The following is a 24,888-nucleotide window of genomic DNA, read 5'->3' as shown; positions in this document are numbered from 1 at the left end:
CTTTCTTGACATTTCTAGTACTCATTTTAAGGCAGCGCTAAACTCCTCCTATCCCTGACCTAGCTGACTGGCTTAAAAGGGTCAAACGCGGGTGCGTGGGTGGGCCTCATGGCAGCTATTACACAGCCATAGAATACCCTGGAGGGTTTGAAGAATATTTACTAGACAGTTCCATTTAGAGCAGTAATTCAGCTTCAAAGCACAAACAATTTCCGAGAAATGTCTCCACTTTTTCCTGTCCCAAAGTAGCTAAATTTTCAGTCCTCTAAATTATTCAATTAGAGCCAGGCTTTAAAGAGGCATTGAAGACAATTCCATAAGGTTTTTTTTTTTCTTAGATACTTTCAATAGCTCAGCCCTTTATTACTCTCCTAACACTTGTTTGCCAGCAAAGCACATTTGAGCTGCCGAGAGACTTGGAATTGCAGTTTAGCATTTTTTTCCTCCGTACCTTTGATTCAAACTTGTGACGGTGATGGCGTCGAGTGTTACGGGTTTGCTTCAGCCAATTTTTCTCATTTAGTTTTTGTTTCTTATTTCTTTGCGTGAGAAAAGTGCACTAACAGGAGCGATGCATAGCTGCCCAATTATTTTGACAAAATCCTTCATTTTCTGTCCCCTTTAGCAAATAATATCGCCTGATGTCACCGCAGTTAACCGGTCAAAACAGCCAGTGACAGCTATACCAGACTAATATTTTGCTTTTTTTTTCTAACCTATAAGTGCTTCTTTTGCAGTGAAAGTAGCCTGGCTGTCATTAGAGCAGTTATCATCTAGGCCAACTTTCGTTTGCCTTTGCAGTCTCTTTAAAGCTGTAGCACTGAAGGATTGTGGCCAGTGATTTAAAAATTGCAGCACCACAAGTGAACTGAACTGCTGCTTCACAAGCAAATTGAAGTTCAAAACTCAGCAATCATAATCGGTAAATAACAACATTTAAGCAAAATGCTGAGAAGTACAAACACACTCTTCTTCCCAGTCCCTTTCCCCTTATCCAGTCCAGTTTTATGGGTAAACCCAAGAGACTCCAAATACAGGCTCAATGAAGGTTTCAATTAATCAAAACAAGAACAACAGTACTTCTGAGGGTCCACAGACCTGCAGCCCACTACAGGAAAATAACTTATTTCAGAATGGTTGGGCAAGTTTTCTCAGAAGACAAGTGAAATCACATCAAACCTGAGACACATATTTCCAATCTGATCCCATGTACCAATACGCATCCTACTAACTGCAATACATTAATAAATAAACCTAAGCATCGACTGATCATTTTGTATTCAAGGGCTCCAAGTGCCCACATCTGTGCATGCTGTTCCGATGCTGAATGAAACCAAGTGCTGACAGCATTTTTAACACACAGCTGCACTTGCACACACTTAACATTGTAGATTATATTAGCTTAACAATAACATTAACTTCGGACGCACTTTTTTTTTGCCTTGTAATGTTTAGAAAACTTCTTGGTGCCATGATGCGCAGCGTTTCTTTCGCAAACTAGATATGTAAATTAAACCACCCAAGGCCTTCCCTTTCAAACCGCTCCCACTTACGCAAGCACAGCAGATAGACCTTGTTAACACCCACAGGAATGTGCTATAAACCAAAAACTTTCGCGGCTCTCTGCGCGCTGTACCGTTACGCTCGCAGCTCGCGAGTCACCGGTCTAGACGGCACCGAAAGCGCCTCCGCAAGAGCTACACCCATGTTGCGAGACGACTACACATCTTGGGCGTTGCGCGAGAGCCCGGTCGGCCGGCTTTTGCGGGCGAGGTCGCCCCTTTTGACGGACCACGCACACCGCGATCCTTGGCACTTGGCGTGTTTCGTACAAAGAACCGCGCCTGCGAAGTCACGACGCTCGTTCCAGGCAAATTATTCCCGCCGCCGCCAGTGACGCGTGTCGCCGCCAATAGCCCTCGATTCCCGCTGAAAACAGAAACAAACGAAATGGCAAGACACGTGCCTCTAAGAGGAGCGGCACATACCTCGGCTCAGTATCAAGGCAGAACACCGACAGATTATTCGAGAATCGCTATCGAGGAAATTGCTCTCGAAAGCCGGCCCACCAAAATCCGAAGAACGCATACGGCATGTGCAGCTATACTGCCACAGAGGTACGAAGCGGCATGTTTACTGTACGGCCGACGACAAACAAACGAGTGCAAGACACAACAATGTAGGCTGGCTGTCATTCGGAATGCCTGTCGAAGCGCCACAAAACAGCCGGGCCCCGAGTCGCAGTGAACGAGCGAGAATATGCCGCGCAGGTCTATAGTTTAGCTCATTACAGAAGCGCCGGATGAATCGAAATGTAAAATGTGACTAGACATTGAGCAGTGAAGCTGAGGTTCTGTCAATCACTGACGCAGAGAACGGTGCATTTGAAAGGTCAAGTTGGGTGCCTCGGGTGGCATCGCTTTTACTTACTCGTTTGTCGGATCGGATCCCGAGTGATCTAGATCTCGAGGCTCTATGGAGCCCGGCGGAAGCTTGAGGTTTAATTTGTTTTTCCCAGGGTTTCGGCTCATGTTAGCCGCTTACTTCGCGCAGCATACAAGCGTACAAAAATGCGAACGTTACGACTCCGCCGTGCCGTGCACCGTCTATAAGTTTGCGGTGTAGTTGATGAAGCAACATAAAAAAATTATCTCTCGCATAAAACAGCGGCCAACGGCAGAAGCGTTTGCGGGACGGCAGGCTGGAAACGCTGATTGGTCGATGGGATGCGCTTCTCCGTGACGTTTTTTGACTTCGCCCTCGTTCTCAACCGGACGTGGCGTCAGCGCGCCTTTCTCGACCTCTCCCTAGAGCGCCTGGGGAATCGCTAGGTGCACCCGCCGCGCCGCGCGTGCGTGGTGAGCGGGCATGCCGCATTCGTTTCGTGATCCTCGGCGCGCTCGTTTCGAGGCGTGTGCAGCTATGGCGTTCGTGCGTGGTGCGCTCGGCGGCGACAGCCAGCTGAAATTTCTGTGCAGTTTTTGCTTGCGGCTTTCGCCGTTTCCCCAGGAGCACGTGGCTAGTGTCGTGCTCGTATTTAAAGTTTTTGCCGCGGCACTACAAGGATCCGCATCAGGCGCGCTTTGAGGACCGCCGTTTGACAGCTACGCTGACGCGCTTGTCGGGGGTGCGCATTCTCAACCCTGAGGTAAGGACTGAACTACATTGTCGCAAGTTTTCTCGTGCATTGAGGACTCACCAAATTGCGGTGCTTGTAACGAAACTTTTTTTTTTTTTTTGCAGCGTCGTTCCCTGGATATGCTTCTCGGAAGCCGATGTCATTGTTCGCCGCGGACGCTGGGCCTACTGCTCGCCGCCACGCCGCTGTAGGTTGACGTTGAAGAGCTGCTCCAAACGGCCCTTTTCAGGGCCGCTTCATTGCTTCCTGGAAGATTGCGGGCATCAATCTCGCGGCCGTGTTCCCTCTCTTTGTCGAAATCGGCGCCAGACATCAGAACCCGCGCTAGGCCTCGTTGCAGGGTTAAACGAGTGCAGTGTGGCTTTAGAGAAGTTATGACTTGCGCTTAGTCTATCTATATCATTCATTCAGTGCAGTGTGCCTTTGCTTCTTTAGCGACTTCTCACGCCTTGTCGAAATCGGATTTAAAGCTCACGCCACGCCTCGTTGAATGGGTTAACCGAGTGCAGCGCCTAGCTTTGTTTTTGTGTTCTAACCTGTAAGCAGTGCACCTTTCTTCGCTCCTTACTTTTGTTCTTTTCAGTCGTTTCCTGAATCCGTCGAAAGAGCCAGGCTTGCCGGATGGTTGTTCGCCGTGAATGGAACCACGAGGCGATCGCATCTGCATACACAGCACGACTTTGTTCCCTCGTGTTTTTTTTTACCAAGGATTGCTTCGACAGCTCGTGCAAAACGAGGACTGCGCACGCCGTGTCGTCGCTGCTTAGTGAAGAGGCACAAAACGGATGTCGTCCTTACTAAAGGCTCTTCTCGGGGCCACCTCAGTGTTTCCTGGCAGACCACGCGCTTTCCGCCCTGTGCACATGTTCCCCTCATTTCCAATCATTTGTAAGTTGCATATCAATGAATTAATAAATCAGTCAATGCACTTTATTTACCAGAAAAATCTCGCTGGTCACCCTGGGCTAAAAGCTGTGCACACAGCTTGACAAGGCCCAGGGGACCATTAGATGACAGTTTTGAACGTAGGAAAAACAAGTTGGTACTTTAAAAGAACATGGAAAGTACACCAAACAATATAAGAGATAAACATTACAATCGCGCATTACAGTAAAGAAAAAGAAAACACTTTGACAGCAGACATACAGTATCAATTTACACTATAATACATACAAAAATCACGACATTCAGCATTATGGCACGAAATATAAGAACAGCACATAAAGCAAAAAAGAATGCAAGTTACAATAGTACAGATAGATTAGCTGTTTACATTTGCATATGCATAAAATTAGTCCTCGTCTCCTTGGGCCTCCTTCAAATCCTGCAGAAGGCTTGAATTTGCAACTGCTAATATCAAAGAAGATTTAGAAGAACTTCAGTTTGGGATACACGGTGCATAGTACTTGAGAAAACAAACAATAGCGCCTACAATGACACACACAGAAGAATAACTATGCAGCACAAGCGCTATCCTGCGCTCTACAGTATGGAACTGTGACTGAAAAATGAACCTTCACGTCAGTGAAATATGAGCCTTTAGGCTGTCTACAAATTGTTATTACAGAAAGAAAGAAATATTCGTGAATGTTGTGTGAGAGGCTTGCATATTACTCTATTTATTTATTTACCCCTCAAGGCCAGTGGCATTACACAGATGTTAGGGTGGGCTAGTCTAAAAGGAAAGTAAAATAATAGAGCCCGCACCGCTTAGAGCACAACGGGTTAGTGGCATTACACAGGGGGAATGGTAAATATACTAAAACTGAGAGAAAAATACAGTTGATTACATGAACATTAAACAGCGCCTGAATATACAATGTTAGCTAGTGCTACGCGGAACTGCTCGTAATTTTCAGTGCCGGCAACTTCTGCGGTAAGGTGGTTCCAGTCGCATGAGGTTCGCGGCAGGAATGACTGCGAGCAGCATTTTCTGTTGCATGACATACTTCCAACTTCGTGATCATGATCAATGCGGCGGGATACAGAAATTGTACGGGGGATGAGGTGATCACGAAGAGCGGGATGATGGTACAGCTTGTGGAACAGGGTGATACGAAACACTTTTCTACGCGATGTCAGTTATGGGAGGCAGATATTAGACTTCATAGCTGTGCGGTTGTAGTTAACAAGGATTAAACGCACAGAGTTATTTTGCACCAGCTCAAGATCATTAATGAAGTCATGAGCAGGGTGCCATACACGTGTTGCATGCTCGAGTTTTTATCGTATTAGTGTTTGATAAAGCAGTAGTTTCAAATTGGAAGGAACGTTAAAGAAGTTGCGACGTAAGTAGCAAAGCATGCGATTAGCATTTTCAATTATGTTCTCGGTATGAAGAGACCAGTTAAGATAATAAGTAATGTGGACGCCGATGCACTTATATGATGAGGCTGATTCCAACGAAATGTTATCGATGTAGTAGTGAGGTGGGACGGAAGTTTTTCTAGATACACGCATGACTTTGCATTTGTTCATATATAGCTGCATTCACCATTCTTCGCACTGAAGTCAGTGGCGGTCTCGTCAAGTAGTCCCCTGCTTTGTACGTTCACCTTGTTAGCGGCTGTCTTATTTCACACAATTCCACGTTCTACACGTTGATAGGTATCGTGTTCCTGCCTTGGCGGTAGTGCTTTATTTTTAAAAAAAAAAGGAAGCAAAAGAGTGTTGCCGGCTGCGGCAATTGCTATCTAATATCTTAAGCACCCGAGCTGCAGCCGGCGGAAACGACAGGGAAAGGGAGAGGATAGTAAGGAGAAGTATAGAGGGGAGCGACAGCAAGAAAGGACAGGGGAGAGCTTTGTACACTATTTACAAAATACAAAAGTAATCAAGTTCCCGCCACCGTTGTCTTGCCATGCCGCCGGCGCGGCGGCGACGGCGGTGCCATTTACCTGCGGTTGCGGTGGCCAACAACCTCGTCGGCGGGAGGGGGGGGGGGGGGGGGGGGGGGAGCCACCCATTCATGTCTTTATCCCACCAGGGACACAGCGACGCAAGCGAGGGGACCATCCCTTTCTGGCTTGACAAGGAGCGCCGACCAGCCGCCTTGGGGACTGAGGGCAGAACAAATTAAGCCACTTCCCAGAACTGATAAATGAAGGCCGCTAACCCCACTGGTGAAATGTCCGGGCAGGTGCTTTGACCTTAGTGGACATGTCGTGGCAATTATCTCAGACGTCGACTCGTTTCGCCTGGTATCGAAATGAATATTGCTCGCGTAAGCGTTAACATTCAAAGATTGAGTAATGGTATAACGTCTATACCTTTCGCCATTTATTTTTCAATAACAAAGCGCAAAAAAATTTTTGTGCAAATAAAATGAAAAATCGTTGTTTCTATTTTTTCTTTTTTTATATACAGCAGTCTGTCCGCTCCCCCTAAAACCACTCTCTGTGACCGCCACTGACTGAAGTAATGTAAGGTTGTTAGTGTTGGTTATTTCTCTAAAAATGACGCAAACATCAGCGAATAGGTGAATATGAGAATCCATAAGAGAGCGGGGATCATTAATGTTAGATCAGGAACAGTAGCTAGGGTCCAAGAACTGAACCTTGTGGAACTCCGGAAGACACCTCTGTAAAACAGGTGTTATAACCGTAAGCAATAACTAATTGTGAGCGATTAAGTAGACATTCAATCCATTTCAATAAGTTACAGTCAATATTAAGATGTTTTAGTTTGTGAGCCAAAAGGTTGTGACATACATCGTCGAAAGCCTTTGAAAAATTCAGAAATATACAGCCAGTTAGTGATGATAGGTCTAGAATACAGTGCAATGCATGTGTAAACTATATTAACTGTGTTTCGCAAGAGTAAAGTTTTCGAAAACAATGTTGCGCTGACATAAAAAGTTGTTCAATGAAAGGAAGTTAACAAGGTTGGTGAATATTATATGTTTGAACATTTTGGGTCAAGTATTGGTAAGGGATATGGGACGATAATTAATAGGGGATGCTTTGCTGCCGGATTTGTAGACTGTAACCACCTTTCCGATCTTCCACTCAGTAGCAGCGTTGACTGGTCAATGCTGGAAAAGTTTGGTTAGTATAATGGGCGAATAAGCTGCAGTGCTTTTTAAGTAACGCAGTCATAACCCGGAGCGGAATGAACACTGAGTCCATCAATAAGCTTATTCACACCAGTAGGAGCAACAGTTATAGGTGGCATGAAAACATAGTTGAAGTGGTGAGTTGTAGGCATATGTATACATCAGATATGGGTGTAAAGTTGTCAGTGATTACGCGGTTAAGAATCGTGACGCGAACGTCGGAAGGGATGAGGTCGCCTAACGGGTCAGATAACGCAAAACTATCGTCGGTGGAAGGATTAATGACCCGCCAGAATTTTTGACATTGGTGGTTACATGTGAGTGGAAGTGCTTTTAGCGCTTTTGAGCGCCTGAACATACATGTTGGAAGCCGCTGAATACGAAGTCCGATCGCTCACTAGTTGGCGAGAACTTTGCGATGCGGTAGAGGCTTTCTTTTTGTTAGATAAACGTTTAATGTGATTATTACACTAGGGAGCTATTGAGTGGGTGGTAGCAGTGCGTTCAGGAGTGTATTGTTCTGTGAGTTGGGTGATTATAGCTGTGAACATGCTCCAGTTGGTTTGAATGCTGCGGACACCAAAGCTATGGGAAAGCATCGATAAAAAAAAATAGTTCATTATTTATCGCCTGAAAATTTGCTCCATTGTAGTCTCGTATTATTATTTTTTTTCTTTTTGTTAGTGTTCGGAGTGGCTAGATTAATGTCATAGTGCATTAGCAAGTGGTCGCTGATGCCTGGCAGGTATGTAATAGGTGAGACTATGTCAGATCGATTTGTCAGGATTAAATCTAGCGTATTAGCCGCGTTGGCTGTTATAGTCCCTTGTGAGCACAAATGCACTAACGAGAATACTGAGCGCACATCTAAAAATTCGCGACTTCGAGACGAGAACGGGGACATTAAAGGGGAGTTGGTATCCCATGTTATCTTCGAAAAAATTAGATCGGCAAATAAAACAATACTGAAATAGATCATGGTGCTTTGTTTTTAAGTGTTTCCATAAAAAAGTATGGCAACAGATAAGGAAAGGCTTAGGTGATCGTGATCGAGGAGGTTAGACTGAATTATAGTGCAACAGCTTGAAACAGGTCTTCACATCATTCATATATACTTTTGCATCTGAGCCTTGTATTTATTGCTGTATTTTGTGTTACAACTTGTATTTAACATTTTTCAATTTTGCTAAACCTGTTCTTTTTTGCATATATTATGTATTCGCCCCTCCTGCTTGGGCCTACTGTAGGCCTGCAGTATGTTCTAAATAAAATAAAAATAAAAAGAACATTGCAGGAGCCCGGACAAAGCAAAATTACACAAATTACGTTTGAATAGAGATTATGGCAGGAAAGTGGATGAAATATAGCTAAAAGAAGAATTGTGAACCGAAGCAAAGTATGTAATGAGCCAGAAATATGCATATCAAAGAAGACACTGCACTGAGAAAATGGACAGCATGAAATAAATGAGCAGCACAAGTGCAGCGTACAGGCCTTTATCAAAGAATTTATTTTTTGTTTATTTACCACGTCCTGGTAGTGTTAGCTCCATAAAGCATTATCAAAATTATCACAATTTTCAGTTTTATTTGCTTAGGAGAACGTTAGAGCATTAAGAACTTGGCTCATAAATGCACCTCAAATATTGCCATAAATCATCGTACTCTTCGTCCTGGGCCACAAGAGCTGGGGCTTCATGAGATAATTATTACGGTGCATTAACGAAAATTTCAACATGCCGTCAGCATGCAAAGATTTTATACTGGCGCTGAAAAAACCGCATTTTTTTAATTTTCGCTGGCAGGAGGGAGTAACTTTCTTGACTGCGCTGCTTTCTTCCTAAGCAAATGAAAGACGTGTATGCCGAGCAAAAACAATTCGAAAATATGTAGCGTAAGATATAACACTAATGCACTGTGAAGCTTGATGCCTTATTGGTCCAGTAGAGTGGAGAGCTGGGCGAGTTAATTGGTTCACGATTGTAGAAAGAAAACCAGCGCAAAAGACGGGGACACAGAACTCGGAACACAGAATACAGGAACACAGAACACAGCGTCGTCCTGTGTTCCTGTTGTGCGTCTCCGTCCTTTTCCCTTGTTTTTTTTTCCTTAATTGGCCATGCACTTGTGGCAATTTAAGTGCACTTCCTGTGAATTTTGCACAAAAGTAGTGTATTCTTGCATTCACCTTTTTTACACGCTGAGTTGTTTTATCTTTTGGTCACTTCAGAAGGGAGGAGTTAGTATAGAAGTAATTTACTTGGAGAATACAAGGAAATATATCTTGCGATGAATTTTCTCATATTTTAATTCTGCCTGATGGGAATGCATTACGCGCCATACGGTGTTACTCACAACCAAACGCCCAAGGCTCTAAGTTGGGCAAAGCATGTATCATATATGTGGAAGTGCGAATATGGCTGTGGTGCGCTGGGCGTCTTGCATGCACAGCAGGAAGTGATTTGTGTCTAGACCATCCAGGAGGGCATGTACAAGGACGGGAAGATAGTACAAACGCTAAAAAAAAAAAAAGCTAGCTGGGGCTAGAAACGCATTTTTCGTTCTAGCAAGTACCAACGTTGGGGCAAAGCAACCAGTTTTTGGCGCCTTGTAAGAAGAAAGGATGGTTCTGGGAAGCGGAGGCAGGGCTGCGTACGGCGCACGCGAGGTCGCGGGGTCACGGAGTAGCGCTGCAGCAGCACATCGGGAAAAGGTTAAATTCTTCCACTCGCCACTCGCAGCGCACCGCAGAGCCGGCAGCCTTCTCTCTTGTCCGCCTACCCGGCAGGTTCCGGCCGGGAAGACGGACAATAGTCACGGGCGAGAGCGAAGGAGGGGGGGGGGGGGGGGGGGCACCACATGAAAAGCATTAGAAGAATGTCACTGGCGCCTCCACTACGGCTCAGCTTGTACTATTCTGGCGCAGTGCTGCGTTTCGCCGTAATCGCTTGTCAGCAAAGTGAACACAGCACCGTGCCTTCCCGTGAATAGTACAAGCAGGGACGTCGCGGCCACATCGGCATTCGCAGTATAGCGCCGCCCTGTCGCTTATTTGCTCGCTTATCCTCTAACAAGTCAAAAAGTCTTCCTGTTGTGGCACGCCATCCATGGCTTACGACACCACGTCTGTCATTCCCCTTCATACTTCAAGCGTTTCTCTTGCTATGGAAGTATTAGCCGTTGCGGCCACCAATTCAAGCAGCGAGAAAAATTTCAGCGCCGCAGGATTCGTAATGAAAGAGCGCCGCTCTTGTTTCGATCAAGCCATCATCAATGAACAACTTGCATATTTAGAGTGATAAATCTATACCTTTATGCGTTGTGTCTTGTGTATAATCCCAAACTGTGATCTGGAATGCGAGGTCAAAATTTGAATGTCATTGAAATAAACTCATTTTCCTGAAATTCTCTTTTTGTGTCGTCGCCGCTTTGCAGGTCGGGCCGAGCACGAGCGTGCTCAGGGTCCTTCAGTGTCGGGCCGGGCTTCCTGTCGGTAGGTTAAGTCCCGGGCCGGGCGCGGGTTCGAAATTGCGGCCCGTGCACAGCTCTATTCAGAAACCTAATCACATTTCCTTTTGTGAAAAAAGAGCTATGTGCAGAGTTTAAATGGTGCAAGTATGAAGCTACAATGAAGTCAATTACCAAACACATCGAAACATCAGTTGTGATGCCTGAAAAAAGATGTACTGCAACATATAAATACTCAAGTCTCGATAAGCAGGAATACTGAAGGGGAATAAAAACAGTTTTCTTTTGTTCGGGCTCACGCACCTGCTACAAACATATTCTTTATACATAGCAATAAAACTTGAAATAACTGTTTAAGAAGCCTTTTGGACAAAGTATAGCTAAGTATGACTGAAAGGAGTCCGCAAGAAATGCACGGAAGCAGGCATGCAGTGTGACAGCGCAGCGCGACAGGTGCGCTTTTTAATCTCGCGCGCGCACTGAAGAACATGGGTTTATGGTTTATTGGGGTTTTAACGTCGCAAAACGAGTCAGGCTATGAGGGACGCCGTAGTGAAAGGGGTTCGGAAATTTCGACCACCTGGGGTTCTTTAACGTGCACTGACATCGCACAGTACACGGGCCTCTAGAATTTAGCCTCCATCGAAATTCGACCACCCCGACCGAGATCGAACCCGCGTCTTTCGGATCAGCGGCCGAGCGCCATAGCCACTGAGCCACCGCGGCGGGTCGAAAGACATGACGGGGACACGCCGAGGAGGCAACGCTGCAGTGCACGCTGCCTCCTCGCCTCTCGGCTCCTCGCGAGCAGCCCCGTCCGCTGACGAGCGGTGGCGGGGGAAAATCTAGGGAAAACATGCCTGTCCCCAACCGGACATGACGTCATTAAATATCACGTGACCTATGACGTCACGCGTATGACGTCATATTTTTTTGACCAATCAGCGTTTCCAGCCTGCCGTCCCGCAAACGCTTGTCCAGAAGTCGCCACTGTAGCAGTTGCTTTGTTGCCAGCCGTGAATCTCACTCCGAGCTAGAACACCAAAAGCGAGAGAAACAATGCAAGGAACAGTGTGTTAAGACGTTTCTAAAAAAATTCCCATGAATATTTTCTCGCATCCTGTTGGTTATGAGTTAAGTGTGTTGTAAGGTGCGATATAGCACGAGCTGTTTTGAGCAAGTTGCATTTCATCTTATATCAGTGGTTTACCACATCTAAGCTGCTTTTTGATGTTTTTACGGCTAACAACAACAAGAAAATGGACGTAAAACAGTTTTGCAAAAACTATAGTGAACTAGAATACTTTCTACTAGAGTATTCTAGTACACTATAGCGAAAACCGCCTGACAACCGCGCCAACGTGACACTGGCGAGTGGCGGCACACGTAACTAGCGCAGCGCTGAAAACCGCTGAAATTGTCAGCCTCTGCATACAACCCCCCTCTTCAGCTCTTGTATGACAACTGGCAAACTTCCACGAACACACAACGTTTTACAACAGGTTCTTGCAGGTTAGACGGCATCCAGGCAGGCAGTGCGACCACATCAGTCAAAGCAGTACCTGGCATCATGGTTCCTCCATGCCTGGCAGTTTCGCGTGGAACTGTCACACTTTAACTAGTTCTGGCTTCTATGCGTTAGCTCTTGAAAACGCACAAATAACGTGCCATTCTGCGATATGGATTTAATTGATTTAATCCTCAAAATGTCTACTTTCATTGATGAAACCCAAAATTCTGTCTGCTTCAAAGATGCTCATCACTGTAGGCTTGACTCCGCGCGCTTCCTCGGTGAAATTTCCTGCAAGGTGTGCAACTGCATATTAGTTCGGAATGGTTTAACTCGTTACGCGCTTAACTGTAATTACCTGCCGTACTGACGCTGTAAACTCCCACAATAACCGTGACACACACGATAGCTGCAATTATGCAGCAAGCGGCTGAACATGCCGATTTGTGAAGCACGTAGTCCATGTCCGCAGGACGTGGCTGAGGGGTGAAAATCCTTGACGTGCACATGGAAACATATAGGAATATTACAAACAAAATTGTTCCTGTCGAGCGAAGTGCCTTACCTCATCATTTGGCAGAATCTTTATCCTTCCTTCAACACAGGAATCGCACCGACAAAAACGAAGTCTCATTTTAAGGACTATATATAGACACCTAATTTTAGTTGCATGTTTTCTTCTTCAAAATGATGTGGCAGATATAATAGAACCCATGGATCACCGCGTGATATTCACCTACAACCACTAAATTCTTGAAAACTTTATTTCTTCTTGACGTTGTTTCGATTCCACCAATAGTACGATATGGTTGTGATGAGTAGTTGGTTTTTCTTTTTCTTTTTTTCGTCACGTAAGACACTATCTCTTGAAACAGGGTACAGCCAAGTACAGCTACATATCACGGTTTATATTGTAGTTTTTGCTCTGCCTCACGTGACCTAACGCCAACGTCACGTCACAGCCATCATTCGATTCATGATTCAATTGATGACACCGAAACCGAAACAATGTCAGTGGCGAATATCACGGGGCGGTGCGCATCATTGAAAGAAAAAAAAAAACACAAGCAAGAATATAGTACCTGTGATTTTTTTAACCACTGATTGTACACATTGCAGCGCACACATGGGCGTCCGGAAGGGGGGGGGGAGGCGGTTGACCCCCGGATATTATTTATGCACTATAGCAGAAAACAACTACACAGCTTGATTAGCACGCTGAGGTGATATCAATTTATCTGATTTTGCTTATTGAGTTCAATTCTTTGTTCATTACTAAATTCCAATGTTTGTTCTCCAAGCCTAGCAAATTGCTGCTTCTAATTTTTGTTTCATGTGCGCAGTTTTGACCACAAATAGTTCCTTTTTGGTGCTAATAGAGTTAATATGTGCTAACCTACCGCCGCCCCCATACCCGGCCATCGGGTGCAAACGCCTGGAAATTCTGCGGACGCCCTTGAGCGCACATCTTTCTCAATGAAATTGGGGCCCTAAGGTATTACGCGGCATCGTAATCAGTTAATTTCCAGATATGCAGATCATTCTCTCATGCCCCTCCTAGCTAAGCGATGCGCTACTGCCCTGCGATGGCAGGTGCTCCCAGCGGTGGGCCATGTGTGACCAGGTTGCTCTTCCCGGGCTATCAGTAGTCATTCCACGGTGGGCAGTTTGTGATGACCATGGAGGGTGATGACGCCGTAAGGTCATGTGACCTGAGTGGCCCACCTAGCTGCCTCTAAATCTCTGGGGGCTACCTATCAGATCCATGCACGTGATTTTTCGCTCACGACGCCGACGCTGAATTTTCTGGTAAACGGGGCTTTTAACGCTATCGCGTAAAAGTGCACAGCCTTTTACGCTGTGGAGTACTATACTAACCCGATTTCCAGCTGCGTTCACCTTCAAGCAAGTCCACGCAGATTTTGCCGTCAATTAAGGGTGAACAGACTTGAATTCGTCTTAATGCAGCGTTCGACTAATCATAAAGCTTAGCAACAAACCTTCCTTCCATCAATGCCGCGAGCAGCTCACTAATGGTATGTCAAGGCCAATGTTACTAGTAACATTGGTCAAGGCTATGACAACCTTTCAAAACAATGGAATTAACCGTTCCCCAGGAGCCATTCCTCCCTCTTACACGGTCAGTGACCCAGCGGCTGCCCGCAGTCCGAGTAGGTTCTGAAACGTCATTTCATTTTTGGTTCGCGCCGTTTGGAAGTCCACCGAGATGTGATGCCATTTCCTTTCCTCAAAAAACAGTTTTCCCCCTTGCAAGTAGCCTCATAACTCAATTTCTTAGGCTATTCGATTCTGCTTTGCCAGTGAACTGGAAGGTAGGATTGCATGTAGAAGCTTATCACGTTCATTCCAGCCAACATTTTTCCTGGCGTGACCCATTAAGCGACCAAGCCTTGACGAGTGCTTTATCTGCAATAAAAATGACTGCAGGATACAGGAATCCTTTGGCCAGCTAAAGTAGTTTATTCTTCCAGCATTTGTTTAACCGGATAAGACCTTTTACACTGAGGTTAGGCCTTTGTTAACTATCCTAGGACAAAACAAGGCTACTTATCTGTAAACAGACACGATGGCTAAGTGGCTTAGGCTGCCAAGCCCAAGGGGATCAAATCCCACCCACATTTCGATGGAGGCGAAATGTAAGATCCTGCGCGCTGCCCGATGTAGCATGGCAATGGTTGGAACTGACCTGTAGCCCTCCACTGCAATGCTGTTCATAGCCCAAGCGCAGCTTTGGGACATTAAATGCCACCTACCTCTCTACCCTTAACTCATACCTTGGCATTCCAGCTTTAATAATGAAACAAAGGCCAAAAAGTATGCCACTGGACTGAAATAAGCATGAATGTGCCGCCAATGGTGGTTGGTTCATGGCCTTTTTATAGCCATGAAGTCATTGGCCACTTCAAAGAGCACACTCTCCTTATATGCTTCTCACTTAGATTTTTAGAAGTGAGAGGCACCACTGCCAGAAAACAATGGTGCACACAGTAAGGCATCATTAGACGAAATGCCCACTTGGCCGCAAGTTTTTTAATCCTTATTATACAGAAGTGGAAGGGGGCTCAGTCCCTCTGCATCAGCTTCTGCCGTGCCATCTTCTTCTTGGACTGCTTCTTCTTCGGTGCATCTTCCTCTGGGGACGGCGCAGCGACAACCTGCTCCTTCTCGCTCAGGATGACCTCGATGTGGCAAGGGCTGCTCATGTAGGCTGCAAGCAGTAGAAGCACAAGCATTGAAAGAGTGAACTAAGCTGGAAAAATTCAGCACAACACATTGTCAGGAGGTTTTTATATGTTTGGCAGGGCACCTGCACAACACTGCCCTTATGTCTTCCCACCGCTAACCCCTGCACATTAATGCCACCCTGCTGTAAAATATCGACAAGAGGGAGCAAAAGGCAATCGATCACACAACTGGCAATGCAGAATGTCAGTGCTAGCTGGCGTGCAATAATGATTACACACAGAAAGGTGCAAACCGTGAGGAGTCCCTGACTACTCAGCAAACTTTTTGCTTAGTTTGAGTGCTGGATAGCTTATGCCATTTCTGGTGATTTCTCAGTCCTCAAGAGCACTTAAGCAAGCAATGTTGTAATTGACCGGTTGAAGCAGGCTGCTCTTGACATGTCTGACAGGATTTAATTTTTTCCAGTTTCCTACGTCACATACTTTTCCGAGCATGAAGGAACTGATGTGGTAAGATACAAGTTTGAAGACTACAATGTGTTATGTGCACAGGAAGAGAAAGCGCCATACTGAAAGTCGACAGCAGTAGGATGTCAGGACACTTGATCATGGAAGTGCAGGCTGACAGTGCTCAATGTGAACAAGTCTGACAGGCAGCATGGTCTGGCCATGAAGCTGAAAATGATGGGCTTAAGTGCGACCATCGTTAAGGATTCAGGAGCTTTTGTCGCAGAAAATCCGGCATCCCTGACTGTGAGCAAAAAATCTGCAAAAAATCCCCAGAGAAACAACCTAGGAGGCATGTGGACCATCTAGGTCATGTAACCTTCCAGTGTCATCAGAACCTGCCCACCGGATAGTGAGCTAAGTGCCGACCGCGGTCATTAGGGTAGAGCAACCTGGGTTGCACAAGGCCCACCAGTGGCAGCAAACTGCCAACCCTGCAGTGGCACATCGTTTAACCACTGCATCAATGCGCCAGGAGAGGTCTCCCATGAATCTACGAATGTAAAGTAGAGAATGACTAATTCTGCATACCATATAAACGCGTATAAGGGCCGCACTTTTTTTCTGGTGCACGCTCGTCCCAAAAGAAGCCGCGCAGCATCTCCACTGTCCACACATAGCCATTGTTCTGCACTTCTATCACATAGCAGAGTAGCTCTCCCAGTTCGGGAAAGTCGCACGGCTTGCCTCGGAAAGCGCGCTTTTTGCAGCTTGTGTTCCTCAATGCATTCTTTTGGTTGCACCATCATCGGACGCACTTCCCAGCCACGCCGAATTTCCTGCCCGCCGCACACTTATCATGTTCGAGAGCTAACTCCCAGCTGTTTAGCTAAGGTGCTTGCCCATCGTGCTAAAACTGCAACGCTCGGCGGCAGCACGCGAAAGCCACAACCGCCGAAACTACTACGGTGAATACGTGGCGCAACACACCAGAAAAGGCAGGAGCTCGTGATAATGATGCCGATGTGGATAGCAGGAGGTTGTGGCAGAGAAAAAAAAGTTGATGATGATGATCGTGGCCTCGGGCGCCATCCATGAACAGCACTTGGAAGCTCATGTGCACATGCGTGCCCTCCACGATCAAGCGCACCATTGATCGCAGCCCGAGCCGATCGCAGAGGCCATGGCGTGTGCATTTAGAAGGCTATTCCCGCCTGCGTCATGGAAAGTTCGGGTGCGGCTCTTACAGGGATTTTTTTTTAAGCATTTCCTTCGGGAAAACGGGGTGCGGCCCTTAAACGCATTTATATGGTATATGGGAATTAACCCATATGCTATCACGTCATACCCTTAAGAAGGAGCTTAAATGTCCCCTGCAATTTTCTAGAGGTCGACATCAGGGCTTTGAAAAACATCCAAGGCAACAGGAGTCACTTGCCCGTTGGATTTCTGTGATGAAAAGCACAGAGGCCTCCACTACAACATGCTTGAAGCACACCAGAGAATAGTGGTTGAGGTCTGAAAGATTTCAGCAGCCTCTGAGGGTGATAGTGTGGATGCTATCAAGGACCTGTACACAGACCTTTTGCAGCCCCCTGAAAACGTCATTTCCGAGGGCACATGAATGACTAAGGAATGGCTGTCATATTTCTGTGCTGTATATTATCGAAACTGGCTTCACAAATGATCATGTGGTACTCTCTAACTTCTTTCTCGGGTGCACACTGGTTCCAAACCTTCGTTCAGACGAGGGCTACACAGACTGGATGGCACAGCAAGAGCACCAGAGGAACATCGATTGCAATGCAAAATGCATGGATGTGGAGGTTAACCTTATGTAAATGTTCTCTCTGCAAGAATGGGCTGCACTTGAAACGGTGCTGTCTGGCAGAGACATGCATACCTTCCACGCCTTGAAAGAAGAGAACAGCTATGGGTTTGTCCCCATTCAAAGCAAGGACTGCCCAAGTCATGTGCACAAGTGTATCAGCAATGCCCCGTGAAGCTTGGTTGACAAGAAAAAGGACCAGGGCGAAATACATGAGGGCCAGAAGTAAGCGTATGCAAGACATAATGAAAGATAATCATGAACTACTATGGTTGGTTGGTTGGTTTATGGGGTTTAATGTCCCAAAGTGACTCAGGCTATGAGAGACGCTGTAGTGAAGGGCTCCGGAAATTTCGACCACCTGGGGTTGATCTTCTTCATAGGATCATTTCTATAGGATGAACTACTATGGGTATGCCCACCATAGCCATAGTTATGTACCAGAAATGAGGAACGCAGAGCAAGCCACAAGACACAGAGCAAGACACTTTCAACTATGCTCCCGACAACAATTTCTGTTCAGCCAGTCACAGCACAAACGATAAGGAGCCATATCCACTCAAAGGCACTTTTACAAAATCTATTAGTGCAGCCCAGAAGCCAGTGTTTGCTCGAGTAGGCGACAATGACTTGGTGGAAAGGTACAGGGTCGTCCACTCTTAGTTAGAATGCACTAGCACATGGCCGTGCTTTTTGGAGGGCTACTGCGTCCGAAACGGCTGTACTTCGAAGTGAAGTGGCGGATGACGCGAAGCACCACGTCCAGGTACACCCTGCGCCACTTTGCCGCGATGAGCGACTGTGTCGCACGTGGTGGCCCTCTGAAGAGTGTGGCCATGCGCTACAGTATAATCTCGTTACTACGAACCTCACATTAACGAATTTTTCATATTTACGAACTTTTTCAAAATCCCCGCCAAAATATCTAAATTTTCTATGTAAAAATATTTCACTACTACGAATTTCAAAATATCGAACATTTCAGAATAACGAGCATAATTTATTCGCCCACCTATTATAAATGCACCTCATTATTACGAACTTACCCCGGAGAAGTGAGCCAACTCCCTGAGAGGCACACGCTCTCTGCTAATCGCCAAGGCAGGCATCCAATACAATCCAGTCCAATCCGAAGCCGCCTCACAACAGGAAGTTGGCTCGTCTCTCCTCCTGTTTTTTTTTTTTCTCCCACGGTGTGCTTGTGACTACCTCCGCACTTTTCTTTTTTTTTTTGTGTGCGGCCGCCGTGAACGCTAGGCCTAGTCGTTTCTCGCCGCTGAGTGTTGACTGTGCGGGCACCAGCGTCAAGATGAAGCGACGGCAGTTCACGCTTAAGGAAACACATCGTTGCTCCAACCCTTGGATCAGGGGATTATAAGGTGCGTAAAAACAGAGTTTCGGAAGCGCCTAGTGCAGCGCTGTAAACTTTCGGCTCGGACTCCCGACAGCCATAAATGTCCGCCAGGCTGCCGAAATGGTAACTGGGGTGTGGTGGAACGTAAACGCCTCGACCATCAACAACTGCTGGAGGAAAGCTGGCCTTGTGAAATCGCCGCTTCACACAGAAGACTGCGATGACGCTGATAGCACGGATGACGACAGTGCAAAAGAGATGCGGACTGAAGTCACCGAGAAACTCTCTATACACTCTTCTGTAACTTTTGCCGACTGCGCCGAGTTGGACAATGCTGACCTGTGTCAGCGGAGCTGACTGTAGAAGACATCAAGAGCAGCGTTCACGAGTATGAAGAGCGCGGCGAAGAAAATGAACTGGACGACGATGCCGACTCGCCGCCTGCAGAGCAAGCGGACGAACCTGTCTAGTGCGGAGGTTCTTGCATCCATAGGCTAACTTCGCACATTCATCGGACGTTGTAGCGATTCTGTGCACCAAAAAGTTGAAGACGTTGAAGAGTTCGTCCTGGGGCGCCTGTGTCACACCCGCCAGAATCACGGATTTCTTCAAATAAACGAGTGCTGAACTTCTTGTTTCCGTTCCTGTTTGAAAATTACATAGCTTGTCGTGTGCCCTTCCTGAAGGTACAGTATTTTCATTGTCCAGTAATACTACTACCTTTTTTTCGCGAGTCTTTCGTTATTACGATATTTCAAAATAACGAACGATTATTCGCGACCCCGCGAAGTTCGTTGTATCGAGATTTCACTGTAGCGGGTTCTAACTAAGAATGGATGACCCTGTACACTGATGACAAGAATCAAAATTCGCGTGACGTCTTCAATCAGGACAGGAATGAGACAAACGAGAGAGTGGAGATGGGCCTAAGCTATACTGCAGGCAGTAGCCTCCTTCATTGCAGCCTCGAGAAGGACCAAAAACGGCTGAAGTTCAGTAAAGACGCAACCAAGAAGAGGTTCTCCAAGAGGCACAAGGTAGATATGCTGACCACAGATCAGGACAGGCCTAAGCCACCGTGGCGGCACAGAGTATTACTAATAACAGTATCAACAAAATGTTGCACATCCACAACACCACCACTAAATTCCTGTGTCCATAAAAACAGCAAGGATGGGCCTCTTACGATTGATACGTCCGTGGGCACGGTAGGTGCGCCTGCGCATCTTGGGCGCCCTGTTGACCTGGATGTGGTCGATGACAAGGCGGTCAACATCGAGGCCCTTGTAGTCAGCATTGCTCTCCGCATTGCGCAGAAGCTGCCACAAGAACTCGGCGCTCTTCTTGGGCCAGCGGCCCTGAGTGCAGCCAAACGCCTTCGCCTGCACAAAATCCAAATGGCACCGTTGGAAGGAGACCCGACATGCACCGGTAGCCCCACCACAACTTGCGGGAGCCAGAAACACTGCACCAAAAAGGCACTTGCGACACAATCATTTTCAGTGTACACCTCCGCCCAGAGAGCTATGCACCCTCCTGGCTTTGCTGCACCTCTAAAAGCGCACCTCACCAGCAGACAACCTTTCCCAACCATGGAGCTCTTACAGTCTGAGATGTGGAAACACAATCGGAGCCAGAAACTGCAGGCACACAATGATGGACTGTTCTGTGTTCTTGAATGACACGGCAAAATCAAACAGAGGGTAGTGTGCCTCACTGAGACTGACGGGCGTCTAGACAAAGGCCCAGGTGCAGTAGACTTTCGATGATACGAACATCAAAACAGGGACCACAAAAACACTCATATCAGCCAAAACAAAGCACACAAAAAAAAAACCCCATCTGCGGAAGCATGAGAACCACACTCACACAGATCTACAGGGTCTTGAATATTTGGGGGCCGGGTTTTAAAAAATTCCTATGTAAAATCTACTACCCCATTCGAGCTGTAATAATGTTCACAAAGTAGCAAAATGTAGTCTACGTTATCAGATAAGTGATTCAACATCGGTTCTTGCCTAGATTTTCCGGAATGGACGGAAAACTGCTCTCGGCGGCTTGCAAATTTTTCGCAGAAGCGAGTCGAGAAGCTGCATTGACATGGTGCGCCATCTGTCGAGTGGCGATGCGACCGCCATCTCCGGCAAGCGCGCCAACAACCTTGCCGGGTTGCCTCGCCACTCGACAGATGGCGCACCATGTCAACACAGCTTCTCGACTCGCTTCTGCAAAAAATTTGCACGTCGCCGAGAGCAGTTTTCCGTCCATTCCGGAAAATCTAGGCAAGAACCGAAGTTGAATCACTTATCAGATAACGTAGACCACATTTTGCTACTTTGTGAACATTATTTCAGCTCGAATGGGGTAGTAGATTTTACATAGGAATTTTTTAAAACCCGGCCCCCAAATATTCAAGACCCTGTATTTATGGCTAACAGGATTTATTTAAGGCCACATGTCCCCTCTCACTGCTTGCGGCCTCTACCGCACACCTAGCAATTGCGGCATCTGCGATGTGCGGGCAACGCTCAATGCTCAAGGGTGTGGTCAGAGCATACGAAATTCTGCTCATTGTATACAATGCACTCTGGACGGGGAATTTTTGCAAATTTTTAACATGTAATTCGTACAAATTGTGTTCGTGTCATCGAGATTCTACTTTAGTATGTCCTGCCCACAAGAAGCTATACGCTCAGATTAAACTGAACCAGAGGGCTTCACAGAGACACTGCCTACTTAAATGAACATATAGGAGGCTTTCACTTGATGCCATCCGCAAGGGCCACCAGTGGCCGGCAGGAGATTAACCATTCTGATCTGTGGACTGTGTCTTTAGCTTCTTGTAGATAATTTCTACGTGTCCTGTAAAAGTTTGTGCCTCAGTGGATATGCCTATCAACTGCATGAAACAGAATAGAGTGAGCATGACATAAAGGTTGCACTCAGTGAAAACATTAACCTGTATGACTGCAGAGGCGCTGATGTGGTGTGCGACGTACAGGACTGCTACAATGCCTGAATTCAGAAATCGTAAGCATTCAAATCCATGAAAGTGAGCAATTTTTGACAGCGAGCTACCCCAAGACCCACAAGTTATGGTGCCGACGGCCAGCACACCATTATTTTCGGAGAGATCATTTGCGCTGTCTGTTTGCTCAGTTGACTTGAGTTGCCACCTGTCGTGATATGTTACTGAACGAAGAGCTGCCAGAAATACGGAGTGTTGACCACTGAGTTCAGCCCACTGGCACAATCCATCAGTCAGTACATTCCCCAGTCTCAGAACCAGTGGTGAAAGCTTTGAGGTGTTGGTGGCTATGTTCATGCATTATAAGAACAAATAGTAACTGCACAAAAAGGACGGGTTCTTTTCCCCTTGTCCCGTCCTTTTTGCGCAGTTACTATTTGTTCTCATAATGTCGTACCAACTAGCCCCTCACCGCACTCTTCTATATGTTCATGCATTAGAATTCTTTTGACAGTGTCCAATGGCAGTAAAAATGTCAAAATATGCTTATTTTTGAACAGGCTGTAAACTGCTACATGAAGCTGCAATTTGAATGACCGCACAGTAATGTTCACCATTTGGCTGCATCTGTATATGCAAGGGGTGTGTTCAGGGCGGACCTAACACAGCAGAACTGACCACAAACAAGGTGGAGGCCAGTGAGCCAAGCAAGCAAACATGGTACTAGTGAAACCCTCCTCCAAATGGCAAGCTAGCCCTACATGCTGCTATAATGTTCGCACCATAAAGGAAAACAGATGTTTAACTTTAATTTCATGTTTTCTTCTCTGAAATGCTGCATAAGACATCATGGTTTCATGGGGGTTTAACACCCCAAAGCTACTAAGGCTATGAGGAGCGCCGCAGTGAAGGGCTCCGGAACCTGGGGCTCTTTAAGGTGCACTGACATCGCACAGTACACGGGCCTCTCGCATTTCATCTACATCAATATTTGACCGCTGCAGTTGGGATCGAACCCGTGCCTTACGGGTCGGCAGCAGCATAAGGCATTGGTACACATGGATCATCACGTGGTATTCGCCAATGGCCACTAAATTCACAACTGACTTTACTCTCCCATGCTGTAACAGTTTCCATGAACCAAGCGATGGCTGAGATGTCAAAGGAGAGTTTAGGTCACGTAATCATGAGAAAAACTGCAATATAATCTCGTACCAGCTAATGATGCAGGCTAGCTTTGGTGTTGCATTGAATTAAAACTATGTATCAGCGATTATAGGGCAGCCTTTTCACGCCTCGTATGACCTAAACCCACCTTTCATATCAAAGCCACTGCACGGGTTTTGAAACCAAGACAGCATGAGCGAAGAAATTCAATTATGAACTATTTAGCGGCCATGGGAGATATCAAGGTGATGTGTACTGGTGATGTGTACATAATCACAAAAGAAAACGCCATAAAAAATTTGGTCTCTACCCTCCTTTCATTGAGTCTTGGCTCAGCGTTCAATTTTACCGCAATAGCCATCAAGGAGCTGACTTGGCGTGACATCCGAGATGAGAACTTCGCTGTGAACACTACTGATGCTGCTGTGGCAGCTGTCATGTCACCAGCAAGCCCCAAGCGAGCGGCATGATATAAATTCGGCCCCCAAATTATAATCAGATAGTATGAAGCCTGATACTCACCTGAGCTTTCCTGCCCACGCCACCATTGAAACGCCGGAAAGGCACGATCTCCTTCTTGGCGATGACATTCTTGAGATAGCGCTGAGCCCGACGCAGCGGCATGTGCTTGATCGCCTGCGCCGTCTCACGGGTGTTCTGCATTGAGCGCAAAATCCAACAGAAAATTAATTAGTCGGTAATACTACAGCAAACTTGTTCTGCGAAAGCGCAAAACGGCCTGCTCAGTTTCAGTATTCGCTAAGCACGCAGCAGAGGTGAGCTAGGGAATCAAGAAACCGAACCTTGAAGTGCACCCGGAGGTTCGAACCCCGTGCCTTGCACGCTGAAACGAGAAAGAACAGTAGCACTTTCACAAGGTGCACACGGAGCGACGAAGTAAAAGCAGAGAAATCCGCACTGAGGCAATAGTACGAAGATACCCATTCCCCAGTAGGCAAGATACATACACTTCGTTGCATTGTCCGGGTCGACAGAGTACCGTCCCATCACGACCTGCGCACCGGAGAGTTGAGCCACGAATAGGTCAGATCACATGTCGCCACAAAACGTTTACAGCAAGAAACCGTCTAGGCAAAAGCAGCTTCTCGACCGTAACACCAATCATGCTTGCCGTGCCATCAACGGATACTTCATCCAAAAAATACGCAATGTAAATGCCACTTCTTTGACTAATGAGTACGAAAACCATCAAACTACTAATTAAGCATGCCGCTGTGACTAACAAAATGGGAATTTCACCAATATTTACCTTTGATGTGTCGCGATTATGGAATAACCGAACCAGAGCCTTTCGGCTTCCACACGAAAAGGACGGAAGCGAGGCACTAAAAATTGACGTCACGTCCGTGTGTGGTCATGGTGGCCAGCAATTTTTCTTTCGGCTCAATTTGATCGTAAAATTGCGAAAAAAAAATTATATTATTAGAATGCATAACAGGCAACTAACGTTTACTGCACTAGACCTTTTAGATGAAATTTATATAGTTATTATGGGGTGTCATGAAGACACAGTGGATTTGTTCATCACGTTCAAGCTGCATCCGCGCAACAAAAAGCGTAACCCCGGAGACGAAAAAACTAATGCACCGCTGCAACAACAATGACAATTGTCAATAATACCTCTAAACAATATGCTGCTGAATAGTGGAAGGTAAATATTAACTTTTGTTGTTATCAATGGTGATTAGGAATGCGCGTATGAACACAATTTAAGTGGATGTCGGTGG

At 46.3% G+C, this 24,888-nt stretch overlaps 2 protein-coding genes across 2 annotated transcripts in view; both read right to left on the bottom strand.

Moving 5' to 3' along the window:
* Window positions 1-2,690, bottom strand: part of Dsor1 (mitogen-activated protein kinase kinase 1) — a 28,982-nt gene extending 26,292 nt beyond the window's left edge. The window contains exon 1 of the mRNA XM_089543503.1: window positions 2,431-2,690. Coding sequence (XP_089399629.1) covers window positions 2,431-2,531 — 101 coding nt within the window. The 5' untranslated portion in view covers window positions 2,532-2,690. The remainder of the gene's footprint in view (window positions 1-2,430) is intronic.
* Window positions 2,691-15,199: 12,509 nt separating this feature from the next.
* On the bottom strand, window positions 15,200-24,477 carry RpL17 (ribosomal protein L17). The gene is made up of 6 exons (XM_089543502.1): window positions 24,411-24,477; window positions 24,109-24,154; window positions 23,944-23,984; window positions 23,663-23,797; window positions 20,192-20,387; window positions 15,200-15,399 (listed from the first exon to the last, which is right to left on the bottom strand). Exons 2-6 carry the CDS (start codon window positions 24,146-24,148, stop codon window positions 15,254-15,256), a joined length of 558 nt encoding a protein of 185 aa, XP_089399628.1. The 5' UTR covers window positions 24,149-24,154; window positions 24,411-24,477; the 3' UTR covers window positions 15,200-15,253.
* Between the last annotated feature and the right edge of the window lie 411 nt (window positions 24,478-24,888).

Source organism: Amblyomma mixtum, chromosome 5 (assembly GCF_055824585.1).
Source record: "Amblyomma mixtum isolate Tamu chromosome 5, ASM5582458v1, whole genome shotgun sequence".
Taxonomy (NCBI): domain Eukaryota; kingdom Metazoa; phylum Arthropoda; class Arachnida; order Ixodida; family Ixodidae; genus Amblyomma; species Amblyomma mixtum.
The sequence above is the reverse complement of the archived record's forward strand: the minus strand, read 5'-3'. Positions and strand labels throughout refer to the sequence as shown.

Bases quoted from the DNA above. Each gene is read 5' to 3' on its own strand.
- RpL17 (XM_089543502.1), bottom strand. From the start codon at position 24,148: ATGGGACGGTACTCTGTCGACCCGGACAATGCAACGAAGT. The intron at 23,985-24,108 runs GTATGTATCTTG...TTCTCGTTTCAG, and splicing joins CCCGGACAATGCAACGAAGT to CGTGCAAGGCACGGGGTTCG. The intron at 20,388-23,662 runs GTGAGTATCAGG...GATTTTGTGCAG, and splicing joins GCGTGGGCAGGAAAGCTCAG to GCGAAGGCGTTTGGCTGCAC.